Genomic DNA, 13735 nt, shown 5'->3' on the forward strand with positions numbered 1-13735 from the left:
GCAACCCTGCCATGCACACCATTGTTGTTCGGTGTTCTCCTGATGGTGGACTCATGAACATTAACATTAGCCAATATGAGAGAGGCCTTCAGTTGCTTAGAAGTTGCCCTGGGGTCCTTTGTGACCTCGCCGACTATTACATGCCTTGCTCTGGGAGTGATCTTTGTTGGTCGACCACTCCTGGGGAGGGTAACAGTGGTCTTGAATTTCCTCCATTTGTACACAATCTGTCTGACTGTGGACTGGAGGAGTCCAAACTCTTTAGAGATGGTTTTGTAACCTTTTCCAGTCTGATGAGCATCAACAACGCTTTTTCTGAGATCCTCAGAAATCTCTTTTGTTCGTGCCATGATACACTTCCACAAACATGTGTTGCGAAGATCAGACTTTGATAGATCCCTGTTCTTTAAATAAAACAGGGTGCCCACTCACACCTGATTGTCATCCCATTGATTGAAAACACCTGACTAATTTCACCTTCAAATTAACTGCTAATTCTAGAGGTTCACATACTTTTGCCACCCACAGATATGTAATATTGGATAATTTTCCTCAATAAATAAATGACCAAGTATAATATTTTTGTCTCATTTGTTTAATTGGGTTCTCTTTATCTACTTTTAGGACTTGTGTGAAAATCTGATGATGTTTTAGGTCATATTTATGCAGAAATATAGAAAATTCTAAAGGGTTCACAAACTTTCAAGCACCACTGTATTTCATATGCAGCACAAGATGTTTGTATACTGTGTTATTTATCCGGCCTTGAAAAGCTTTTAAACAAAATGTAAATCAGTGTTCAGAAATGAAATAAAAAAAAATAAATAAACTGGTTCACTCCAAGCAGGCTGTATAATACAGTGGTGCTTGAAAAAGTTTGTGAACCCTTTAGAATTTTCTACATTTCCGCATAAATATGACCTAAAACATTATCGGAGTTTCACACAAGTCCTAAAAGTAGATAAAGAGAACCCAGTTAAACAAATGAGACAAAAATATTACACTTGGTCATTTAATTTACTGAGGAAAATGATCCAATATTGCATATCTGTGAGTGGCAAAAGTATGTGAACCTCTAGGATTAGCAGTTAATTTGAAGGTGAAATTCGAGTCAGGTGTTTTCAATCAATGGGATGGCAATCAGGTGAGTGGGCACCCTGTTTTATTTAAAGAACAGGGATCTATCAAAGTCTGATCTTCACAACACATGTTTGTGGAAGTGTGTCATGGCACGAACAAAGGAGATTTCTGAGGACCTCAGAAAAAGTGTTATTGATGCTCATCAGGCTGGAAAAGGTTACAAAACCATCTCTAAAGAGTTTGGACTCCACCAATCCACAGTCAGACAGATTGTGTACACATGGAGGAAATTCAAGACCATTGTTATCCTCCCCAGGAGTGGTCGACCAACAAAGATCACTCCAAGAGCAAGGCGTGTAATAGTCGGCGAGGTCACAAAGGACCCCAGGGTAACTTCTAAGCAACTGAAGGCCTCTCTCACATTGGCTAATGTTAATGTTCATGAGACCACCATCAGGAGAACACCGAACAACAATGGTGTGCACGGCAGGGTTGCAAGGAGAAAGCCACTGCTCTCCAAAAAGAACATAACTGCTCGTCTGCAGTTTGCTAAAGATCACATGGACAAGACAGAAGGCTATTGGAAAAAAGTTTTGTGGATGGAGGAGACCAAAATAGAACTTTTTGGTTTAAATAAGAAGTGTTGTGTTTGGAGAAAGGAAAACACTGCATTCCAGCATAAGAACCTTATCCTATCTGTGAAACATGGTGGTGGTAGTATCATGGTTTGAACCTGTTTTGCTGCATCTGGGCCAGGACGGCTTGCCATCATTGATGGAACAATGAATTCTGAATTATACCAGCGAATTCTAAAGGAAAAGGTCAGGGCATCTGTCCATGAACTGAATCTGAAGAGATGGTGGGTCATGCAGCAAGACAACGACCCTAAGCACACAAGTCGTTCGACCAAAGAATGGCTAAAGAAGAATAAAGTTAATGTTTTGGAATGGCCAAGTCAAAGTCCTGACCTTAATCCAATCGAAATGTTGTGGAAGGACCTGAAGCGAGCAGTTCATGTGAGGAAACCCACCAACATCCCAGAGTTGAAGCTGTTCTGTACGGAGGAACGGGCTAAAGTTCTTCCAAGCCGGTGTGCAGGACTGATCAACAGTTACCGGAAACGTTTAGTTGCAGTTATTGCTGCACAAGGGGGTCACACCAGATACTGAAAGCAAAGGTTCACATACTTTTGCCACTCACAGATATGTAACATTGGCTCATTTTCCTCAATAAATAAATGACCAAGTATAATATTTTTGTCTCGTTTGTTTAACTGGGTTCTCCTTTTCTACTTTTAGTACTTGTGTGAAAATCTGATGTTTTAGGTCATATTTATGCAGAAATATAGAAAATTCTAAAGGGTTCACAAACTTTCAAGCACCACTGTAGTTATGAAATGTTGCCATGAAACAGCTCAGTGTAATTTACCAGAGACTTATTTTTAAAATATCAAATGTCAATGTTACACATGACCAACAGAGTTAACTAAAGCATAGACATGATTATTTGTTCAAAGCTGTTGTTCTCTCATTTCACGAGTCCAGTGCCGACTCAATTATCGGTCAAATGCAATCCATATATATCTTTCAATTCATCCACCCATCTACGGATCCTTCAGCCCACCTGTCATTGTACCCACGTTTTCACCTACACACTGACCCATCAATTCACACACCTACTGACGTGTCTACCCACCCATTCACCTCTAATCTTTTGACAGGTATGCTATGTACACAGGTTATTATAAAGGACACATTTACATCAACCTCCTCGTGAGACTTTCACCAAAAACAGCAGCATGTACAGAGCGGTGAAAGATAAATGGGGGAAAAAAATGAAAAGATTGCTCCGACATGCTCTGAAGTGGAGTGTGAAGATAAAAATACTACAAAGAGTGGACAGACTGCTTTTTGCCCCATCCCACTGCCTGCTTTGAGGTGAGAGAAAACAGTTGTGCACTGAACAACAGCTTAAATAACCGCAAGAGGTATCTCCATTTATTCATTTAACACAGGCCCTAGGCTGTTTACACACTACTCACGCAAACACACCCACCCACCCAAAGGGCATGTCTGCATCATCACGTTATCTAAATAAACAGGCTATTTGCTGGATATTTATCAGACGATGGCTGAGTTTCATTAACCCTATTTTCTGCTGCATGGAGCCGTTACTTCATGGGCCAACACTGGCAGGTCCCTGACTGATCTGTTCGTATGAATCAGCCATTTGTGCTGCTTGCTAATGACCTGCAGATGAAGCTCCATTGCAGAGGGAATAGCATCCTCAGAGAGTCGAGTACCTGCTCCATCTTATCGAGATTCACTTATGGCTGACTAGTAGGTAATGAATGATGCAGAAGCTAAAGAGCTTCTGGATAAGCAGTTCATATTACTTACAGTCCTGTAGCTTTTTATTTCAAATTTCAAAAATCTAATCAAGTTCCACAACTGCAACCGAATGAAATGGCTCAAAAACAGTCCAAAAACTCATACATTTACAAGCTTGAATCGAGCATGCCTTCTTTTATTTATGTCGCAGTGTAACCACCTTCCTCCTGAGGCTTCCCCTTTTGACCTTTGTGGGTTTCTTAAATCCACCCCATACCTCTCTCCAGTCCCGAAGACACTGAGCTGCTTTTTGGAAATATGCTGGAATGTTAATTAAATTTCTGAGCAACTAATGAGGAGACTCGCACTGATTGGGCTGAATAATCTCATATCCTCAGGAGCCATGTGGCATACTAATGGCTGAAGGAGCAATTAGGACAATTATTGCCATTTCAGTTTAATTACAAACTAAAGCTGTTGTAATCAAGAATTTGGCCATTCCTGAGCTCAGTAAAAAGAGACGTTCCCAGAGGAGATGACACCATTTCATTTGTAATATGTTCTCAATTTTTCCTCTTTCTCTGCCTTGCATTTAAATGAGCTGTAGTCTTGATTTTCTGGTGATTATCTAGACAGATGCATGGTTTTGCCCGTGGAGCAGTTTCAATTCACATCCTTGTGAATGACAAAGATGCAGAAACATGCTATTTACACACAATTCACGCCAACTGCGCTGTCTCTCTCAATTTGGGACATTTTCAGAGATCCTGAAGGGTACGCTCGATGGATTATGATTACAGGAATAAGGCAATGTGATAAAGTGGAGAAAAGAAATTCACAGCTCTTTCCCTGGGGACCCACTGCTCAATATATTTTCCCTTGTCCCAGCACATCTGATTCAAGTCCAAACTGCTTAACATTCAGATGAGAGTCTGGTGTTAAACAAAGGAAAACATAAAACCTGATTTAAAAAAAATAATAAAATAAATCAATCAGTGCTCTGTACTGAATCACCTCTAGCAGTACAATATGTGAATAATGGTGACGACTCACTGTTCATACCAGAGATAGTGAAATAGATTATTTCAGATTATTGGATTACCAAAGAAGTCAGAGCGAGGCTTCATTCAAGAACGTTGCAGAACATGGGTCGAAATTTTGCACTTAGGTTTTGAATTACATACATGCATGCAACAGACCAGAGGAGAATGTTTTCTACAGTATTTCACCAAGCTCTTTGCACTCAAAATGTAATTTACAGTAAAGCACAAAGGATTTTGGATATTTACACACAGTACAAATGATTCTTAGACTCCTATGCAGTAGTAATTATTAATGGCACCTCTCAGGACAAGAATGGAATGGTTTTGCGATAAGCTAATCATCTTCTTCTCTCGGCTGCTCCCGATTAGGGGTCGCCACAGCGGATCTTTCGTCTCCATTGCTCCCTGTCTTCCGCATCCTTCTCTACCACACCTGCCACTTTCATGTCCTCTCTCACCACATCCATGTATCTCCTCTTTGGCCTTCCTTGTTTTCATGTGCCTGGCAGCTCCATCCTCAACATTCTCCTTCCCACATGCTCTGCATCTCTTCTCAGGATGTGCCCATACCGTCTCAGTCTCATCTCTCTCAGCTTAATTCCCAAGCTCTCCACATGTGCTGTCCCTCTGATGTGCTCGTTCCTTATCCTGTCCAACCTCCCATCGCAAACCTTAACATCCCCAACTCCGCCACCTCCAACTTTGCCTCCTGTCTCTTCGTTAAGGGGACGGTCTCCAATCCAGACATCACAGCTGGTCTCACTACTGTCTTATACATCTTACCTTTCACTTTTGCTGGGACTTTCCTATCACAAATGACTCCCGAAATCCTTCTCCAACTGCTCCACCCTGCCTGCACTCTCTTTCTCACCTCACTATCACAGCCCCCATTTTCCTGCACAGTTGACCCCAGGTACTCAAATTCACCGACTTTCTTTACATCTACTCCTTGCATCTTCACTACACTCTCATCGCCATTCTCATTGATGCACGTGTTCTGTTTTGCTCCTGTTCACCTCCATTCCTCTTCGTTCCAATGCATGCCTCCATCTCAACCACCTTTCTACTTTCACCACATATCTCAATATCATCCCCAAACATCATGTTCCATGGTGACGCTTGCCTCACTTCGTCCGTCAAGCTATCCATCACTATGGCAAACAAGAAAGGACTCAAAGCAGATCCTTGATGGACTCCCATCTTCATCTTGAGCCATTCAGTCGTTCCAACTGCACACCTCACTGCTGTTTCACTGTTCTCATACATGTCTTCCACCACTCTGATATGCTTCTCATTCACTCCACTTTCTCATACAATACCATAACTCATCTCTCGGCACTCTATCGTATGCCTTCTCCAGGTCTACAAACACACAATGTAGCTTTCTCTGTACTTCTCCATTAACATTCTTAAAGCAAAAATTGCATCCGACTTGCTCTTCCTTGGCATAAGCCCGTACTGCTGTTCACGGATTGCTACCTCTCTTCTCAATCTCGCCTCCAATACCCTTTCCCATAACTTCATGTGATTATAAGCTAATGGTTATCACTATATTGGGAATTGAGTTCTGCTTCGCACTCCCAGTACTAACACAATAACAAACCCAGTCACATCACACCATATCTGTGTAAATGATTTAACCAACACCTCTCATTCTGTACATATGAAATTCACTAGAATTTGAGTCTTCTCTAATACCTTGGCTGCGGTCCCTCACGGGCTCTGAATTCATTTTGTAAAACAGCTGTCAGCGGATGAAACACACCGAAGTGACAAAAGCTACATTTAAACCAAGTTAAGAAGATAACAGGGATAAATGGAGAGAACAAGCTACTCACCAGCATGCCTTTCCTTTTGGCCTTGTGCTGCCTTATACTTGGGGCTGTAACTGAAACAGGCTACACACACACACACACACACACACACACACACACACACAACAAAGCAGTACAAGTAAGAACCAATCTCTCACATCAGAGACATAGCAAAGGCAGATTTAAATCTGAAAATGGATACATAACCATGTAGTAAGGGGAAAAGTACTGAAAATGCAGTCATATCACAACTCCAAGATTTATTTAATACACAGTATGCCAGAGTGAAATGGATAATCAAACAAAAGTCAAGCATTATTGCCATAAAAGGAGGGTTCTTGACTCCTACAAGCTTAATAGCTAAATAGACATCACTTACCTTATTGCATCATACTAAAAATAAACTTTATCCTACAATCACAGTACTCTCTCTCTCTCTTATATACATGAGTAGTAGTTTTGTTTTTCCCCTAACATTTGCTTCTGCAGTTTTACACTGGAGGCACATGGCTAATATAGTTCAGAAATAAATTAAAACTTTACAGCCTCCAGTTAAGCATCACGCAAACTGCATGGCTAAGTAATCACACACTTGCCTCAAACCACAGAGATTTTCTTTTGCAGTTTCTGGCATGGGATGACCGTTATCTATAAAAATAAACGCTGCATATGCAGCCATCTTGAAGTGGAAACCAATTAATTCTTTACTATATAGTACAGTATATACACACCAGAATCAGACTCAAGCAAGATATGTGGCATAAAGTTTCGATGTTTATTTCGGCAAAGAGCCTCCAGCATCGGAGCTTTGTAATGGTCAGAGGACGTGCTATAACCAAGTTTTCTAACAAGGAGAACAAGGGTGCTCTCAGAGCACAATATTCCCCGCTGGCAACTGGGCCATAACTCTGGAAAAAATGTGACTAAATTGAATGAAATTGCAATATGTGTATTACCGACATGTAACAAAGAATCCTGTTACGTTTCGTGAAATTCCTCCAAAAATTGTGAGAAGAGCTGATTTCAGAAGGCGAATACCCTTTCCGGGACAGACGGACGAACATCACCATGACGTAATCCCCCCCCCCCCATCGGGCCTTTTGGCCAGCGGGGAACAAAAACTTGAGGATTTTTTGTTGTTGTTGTTGGGGGGGGGGGGGGGGGGGGGGGGGGGGGGGGGGCCTCGACACCCAAAACACTAAAGTAGCCAGCGATGGTGGTGTGTGTGTCTTCTCTCTGCTTCAGTGACCGGCTTATTTTTACAGCCAAATGTTGGACACACTAGCATCTTCAGGGTTGTTTACAACAATTTAGAAGTGATGTATCTACTAGATCTCAGCCTCAGTAAGTCATGCAGCGTGTAATTTACGTCTCAATTTTGGATTCTTTTGTTTAATTTGTACTCCGAGCGTGATATTTGAACCTCGGAGACAGTACGACAGCAGCACCCGGGGACGTTTTATTTTAAAAGAAAAAAAACAAAAACAATCTGGACACAGTATACAGGTATAAATATGAACAAATGAACACTCAAACTATGTTGTATGGCTATTATTTGTCAGTATAAAGGAGTTTAGTTTTTAGGTTTTGTTTGCCTTTAAAGTAATTATAAATTGATCAAATCTATGACGTCTTGTTCTTTAAGAAACAAAATGCTGTTAGACAATTACCAAATTGCAGTGGTCAAAGAAAAATAACACTTCAGGATGTGCCGTTATAGGAATATGATCCATTTCGGGGTGATAAGATTAACTCTGCTTTGTGTTGGGCCACATCATACCACTCGGTCATTATTTTCCTGGAACAACACACTACCAAGGGTTTTCATTCTTAGTCTGATTCATACTGCAATTTTATGATCCTATTCATTTGTTTCAGTAGTATTATTTGTCCATCAAATTTTTTTTTTTGAAGTGAGGCAAATAAGCTTTCAAAAAAAAAAGTTTTGCTCAATTGATCCTTTAATGATATTACAATGTATAAAACAGTCTTCTTTAAAATCAAATTTCATTCAAACCATCAGCTGCCATTTGCAGGATATCATTAAAATAAATGGAGGTGATGAGCTGTGAACATATAGCAGAGAAAGCTGAGAGATAGAACGGTAGAGAATTTTTAGAAATAGTCATGAGTAATACCCGGGGAGTGGAAGAAAGGCTCTGCACAATGAACTCCACAGGGCTCGGAGCACTTTTAATGGCCTGCACTGCCTCCTCATGGCTGGCGCTTTGTAGGTCCACACCTGCCACCTGAGGAACAGAAGCACAAACCGTGTTGTGAAGTCAATCATATTATTCTATCAGCTTCGCATCCGTGTATCCTGGACAGTTTCGACCATTATCCTGTCGAAACATCACATCTTGGAAGTAACACAGCTGGTTTGTGGAGAGTCTGTGTGTGTTGCTCACTTGTAAGATCTTGTCTCCAGTTTTGAGTGCGCATGTGCGACCTGCAGGGCTGTCTGGAAGCACCTGCTTAATGAAGATGCCCTTCAGCTCTTCTCCATTCTTCAGGCGCTTTATAACCGACTGACCGCCAACGATACTGATGCCCAGAGACTCACCGGGATCCAGCCAAACCTCCACTCTACAAAACAAACCACACTCAAACCCATACTGCAGGTTTAGTCATATGTTAAGTCTAACGACTTATTCGACACCTGCTTTCAAACCTTAATTATGTAAAATTCTCAGTACTGTAATGCATTCTAATCTTAACTAGCCTGTATTTTTATACAGGAATATTACATGTAAAGCAACTTGTGCTGCCTGGCTTGAAAAGCACTATACAAATAAAGGTATTATTATTATTATGAAGTAGTAATACACTATGCATTCATATATCACATAAATCATAGAAGGTTAAAATTGTCGTAAGGATGTCTATTAAAGAAAATTATGGGAAGACAATATATAACACCAACACAATTAAAAATGAATCTGAAACACTGGCACACATACATACATATAACAAGTAAAAAAAAAAAAAAAAAAAATCAGTATTTCAGAGTAACGTGAAAAGTTTGTTAGAATATATATTTCACACAATACATTTTCACGTTATTACATGAAACTAGTGCTGTCAAAGTTAACGCGATAATAACGCATTAACGCGATCTCAATTTAACGCGATTAAAAAAAATAGTGCCGTTAACGCAAATTCTAATTTGGCCCTGCGAGTCACCCGTAGTTCCTGTTGAGGCTTGTTGCGCGCTGCTTCAATAAGAGTACGTGTGAGTGATGGAGAAAGGCATAGACATATAAACATCCTCGCCGCCATATTGGATGGGGCAAAGTGGAGATTCTTCACCCGTCTCCGGTATAGCGTCTAGACAGTAGCCGAGAATAAAGATGCCTCATTCATGTGCTGCGTTTAACTGTACCAACAGGTTTACCGTCCAAACGAGATCACATGGGATTACCTCTCACAGGTGAGACTGGAAAAATACTTTCAATACTGTTCCTTCAGACTTCAGTTTCCCAGCTCATCTCCACCGGGTAGGTGTAGAGTTATAAGCAGTGAGAATTAGAGAATACAGTGCCACACTATGATGAACGTTTTTATTTTGTCATCTGTTTTTTTCTTCTTTTATGGCAAATACTTCTCTTCAAAAGAAACTAATGAGTAAAAAAAAAACATTTTTTATTTTCAGTGATATGCACTTTATTTTTCATCCCTTGGTTTTCTCATCTAATATGGAAGTTATGGATGTCAGTGGCTGTGACAAGACGTGTTATGCTCTGCAATTAAAAAAAAAAAAAAAAAAAACATTGGTACAAAGCAAGCCCATTCACTTTATGCTGATAAGAGAATTACGATGGTTTTTCATGTTACAAAAATGTGCGATTAAATTGCGATTAATCGCGAGTTAACTATGACAGTTGCGACATTAAATCGCGATTAAATATTTTAATTGCTTGACAGCACTACATGAAACGTTTCATGCTACAACATGATCATTTTGTATCACGTTATAGCGCGATACCTTTAAACTCCTGTTTTGAATGAGGTTTGAAAAATCGCTGCAGTCTCCTGTTAGTGATTTTGCCGACACTACAGTATATATCAGTAAAGTTATTGAATATTTTTCCCAATAAAAAAATTCCCCAAAATTATGCAAAAGCACATTTTTCCAAAATAACTGTTGTAGTATAACAAACAGGAGACTGTTGATGTGTGCAGTGATTTTGGTGCCATTAAAGTCAATCAGGGTGAAGTAACTGAATATTTTTGTAGCATCTCTTCAGTCTTGCACTTTTTAGATGGTCCTTGCGCACTCGCCTCACAGCCGGCCGCGCACGGAGACCAGTGTTATTAGTCCAGCTCGGAGAATGACTGGTTTTGTTTAAAATCAGGTTGTAGCTTGTTGTCTACCTTGGTACAGTAGGAAAGGTGTCGGCTGTGTTAACGTTTCGCTTAAGAGGAGTTATTGATCCGGGAAGTTTGAATCTGTGAATATAACGTCCAATTTTACCACCGTTCAACCCAAGCATGAAACAGAACTTGATTAAAATCATGTAAATGAGCCACGTTACCCAGTTTATTCTCCACACACCTCATTCAAACATGAGTTTAAAGGTATCATGTGATAACGCGATACTAAATTATCACACTATAGTGCAAAATGTTTCACGTAATAACATGAAAATATATTGTTATATCAAACTTTCCACGTTGATAGTAATTTTTTTTTCTGCTGTGGTAGCAATATGCTTCCGTAATACATCGTGCTACCCAGGATCCATCTTTTCCTCGACTTCACACAATAATTATTTTTTTACTTAGTTAAGCTCATGGAATACACAAATAAGTCAAATACCAAATGACTTCATATTCACCATGTATGCTCACTGCATAGGGTATCACAGTCCCCACCAACATGGTGACAAAAATGTCATTTGAGACTCCGCTATACAAAAAGGGTGATTGCAGTAAATGTCTGCTGGGAAATTAGAAACTACTGACTCTCTTTTTATATTTAGTTTAGAAGAAGAAAAAATTAGGAATAACCTGCGTGGGGGACCCCAATGACTGAAGATGGGCGTTTCCTCACCCTCTCCATCCTCTCTCTCTGGTAAATCACTAATATCACACACACACACACACACACACACACACACACACACATTACAGTATGTCCACAATTTAATGAACCTAAACTACAAACTGAAGTGTTTGTAGCAGAATCATCAGCAGAACAGTCCCCCAAGGGCCCATAATGCATTTGAACACACTGTAAAATGTTCTCCAACCTGCGCTCGTCTCTCATAAGTCCCATTGCAGCCCCCTGACTCCTCTTCTTCCATCTGGTATATGAAGGCAGCTGTGCAGACCTGTGGAATGTGACATGGAAAAAATTTTTCCCCCAATTAAATTAAATTAATGAAGCATCAAAAATAATTTAGTCATAATTTCTGCTCAGTACATTTAAATTCTGATGAACAAATCAACACTAGACATAAAAAAAACCCTTATAAAACAAAGTGGTGGTGTGAAAGGAACGTAATAATGCATGTGATGATACAGTAGCACATATCTGATAATCAGATTTTTGTTTTTCTCTGGACGTCACAGAATCTATACAGTTACATAATCCATACAGACTAAAGCTAAGTGCAAATCTTTTATTTTCAGACAAACACTGATGTTACCTTCAGAGCCTGTTGCTGTTTGAAATCTTTTTTCAGTCCCCGTGCATCATGTGTATGCCTGCACATATACAGGCACATGCTCATGCGCACATACACACACCTGATCACTCCCTGACAGCACAAGCAGCTGTCAGGGTCTCCACGAGATCCCAATACAGCCTCAAGCCAGTGTGGACGCTCCCGTCACAGAAGCGCGTGTCCATCTGGCCGCCTGTCTGTCTCAGCCCTGCTCTGACCTGGCGCTTGTTACTCTTCCCTTATTTTCATGCATTATTACCAACAAGTGCATATGCATGTCATTCTGAATCTGTTCGGTGTCTACTCGAATTCAAGCTCATTCCAGTTTCAACCTGGACCAAAAAAAAAAAAAAAGGTACTTTTGTACACTTGTGCTGTATTCTGTTGTACTCAGGACTGGGAAATATCCAAGTAGATCTTCTCCAGTTCAGCTTGAAACATGTTCCATTGTTTTGGCTCAGAAAATCAGGGATGTCCACGGCACAGTCAGTCATATATTTGTTCGCCTTCGAATTTGATAAACATATAAGACTGGCATGAATTATTTGCGCGTGACTAGCGATCAGAGATGCAATAAGACAAGTCAACTTATCTTGCTCATCTTTTTCACAGAAATTAAAATCTGCCACAATGGTCTTTTGGGGTTTGTAAAACTGGGCTGAAATCAGCTGAATTACATTACAAACCTAAACTTACAAAGCTGGAAAAACATGATTTCACAAGCTACAAAAAGCTTGGGTAAAAATCAAGGTGTATCAAGCAGATAATAATAATAATAATAATAATAATGGGAAATTTGTTTACTGTTGACTGTGTGCCACACTATATTGTTATAAACACACCTGATGTCACATCATAGAATTTAGTAGCACAATGAGCTTTTCTGCGCAACATATCACTCATCTAAAAATGCAGACAATAATTTAGTTTTAGGCACTCATGAGGCAAAAATATTGTTCAGTGGGCTAAGCCTCTTATTGTTCATACAGATGAGTCCTTGCCATGTTTATTACAAAAGGTACCAGTGTCTGTACCAGTCTGACTTGAAAGACCAACATTAAAACAACACTATTACATTTATGGATGGCACGGTGGTGTAGTGGTTAGCGCTGTCGCCTCACAGCAAGAAGGTCCGGGTTCGAGCCCCGTGGCCGGCGAGGGCCTTTCTGTGTGGAGTTTGCATGTTCTCCCCGTGTCCGCGTGGGTTTCCTCCGGGTGCTCCGGTTTCCCCCACAGTCCAAAGACATGCAGGTTAGGTTAACTGGTGACTCTAAATTGACCGTAGGTGTGAATGTGAGTGTGAATGGTTGAGAGGAGAAAACTTCTATAATAATCCAGTAGAAGGCAACGGGAAATCACTACTGTAATGTTCCCTAGACACTTTGCTGGCTGAAGCAGTCAGAGCGGCCACGTCACCGCACTGATGTGCCAAAATGGACGGATTACATTTATATTCAACCCAGTTAAAGGAACAGTCCACTGTACTTCCATAATGAAATATGCTCTTATCTGAATTGAGACGAGCTGCTCCGTACCTCTCCGAGCTTTGCGCGACCTCCCAGTCAGTCAGACGCAGTCAGACGCGCTGTCACTCCTGTTAGCAATGTAGCTAGGCTCAGTATGGCCAATGGTATTTTTGGGGGCTGTAGTTAGATGCGACCAAACTTTTCCACGTTTTTCCTGTTTACATAGGTTTATATGACCAGTGACATGAAACAAGTTCAGTTACACAAATTGAAACGTAGCGATTTTCTATGCTATGGAAAGTCCGCACTATAATGACAGGCGTACTAACACCT

The 13735-nt window shown here is 40.5% G+C and overlaps 1 protein-coding gene across 5 annotated transcripts in view; it reads right to left on the reverse strand.

Moving 5' to 3' along the window:
• Positions 1–13735, reverse strand: part of patj (PATJ crumbs cell polarity complex component) — a 234157-nt gene that overhangs the window by 142601 nt on the left and 77821 nt on the right. For all 5 annotated transcript variants that reach the window (XM_060941335.1, XM_060941333.1, XM_060941334.1 and 2 more), the window contains 5 exons: positions 11520–11600; positions 11278–11349; positions 8676–8853; positions 8406–8516; positions 6292–6351 (listed from right to left, as the gene is read on the reverse strand). In XM_060941335.1, the coding sequence (XP_060797318.1) occupies positions 6292–6351; positions 8406–8516; positions 8676–8853; positions 11278–11349; positions 11520–11600 (502 nt within the window). The remainder of the gene's footprint in view (positions 1–6291; positions 6352–8405; positions 8517–8675; positions 8854–11277; positions 11350–11519; positions 11601–13735) is intronic.

Source organism: Neoarius graeffei, chromosome 15 (assembly GCF_027579695.1).
Source record: "Neoarius graeffei isolate fNeoGra1 chromosome 15, fNeoGra1.pri, whole genome shotgun sequence".
Taxonomy (NCBI): domain Eukaryota; kingdom Metazoa; phylum Chordata; class Actinopteri; order Siluriformes; family Ariidae; genus Neoarius; species Neoarius graeffei.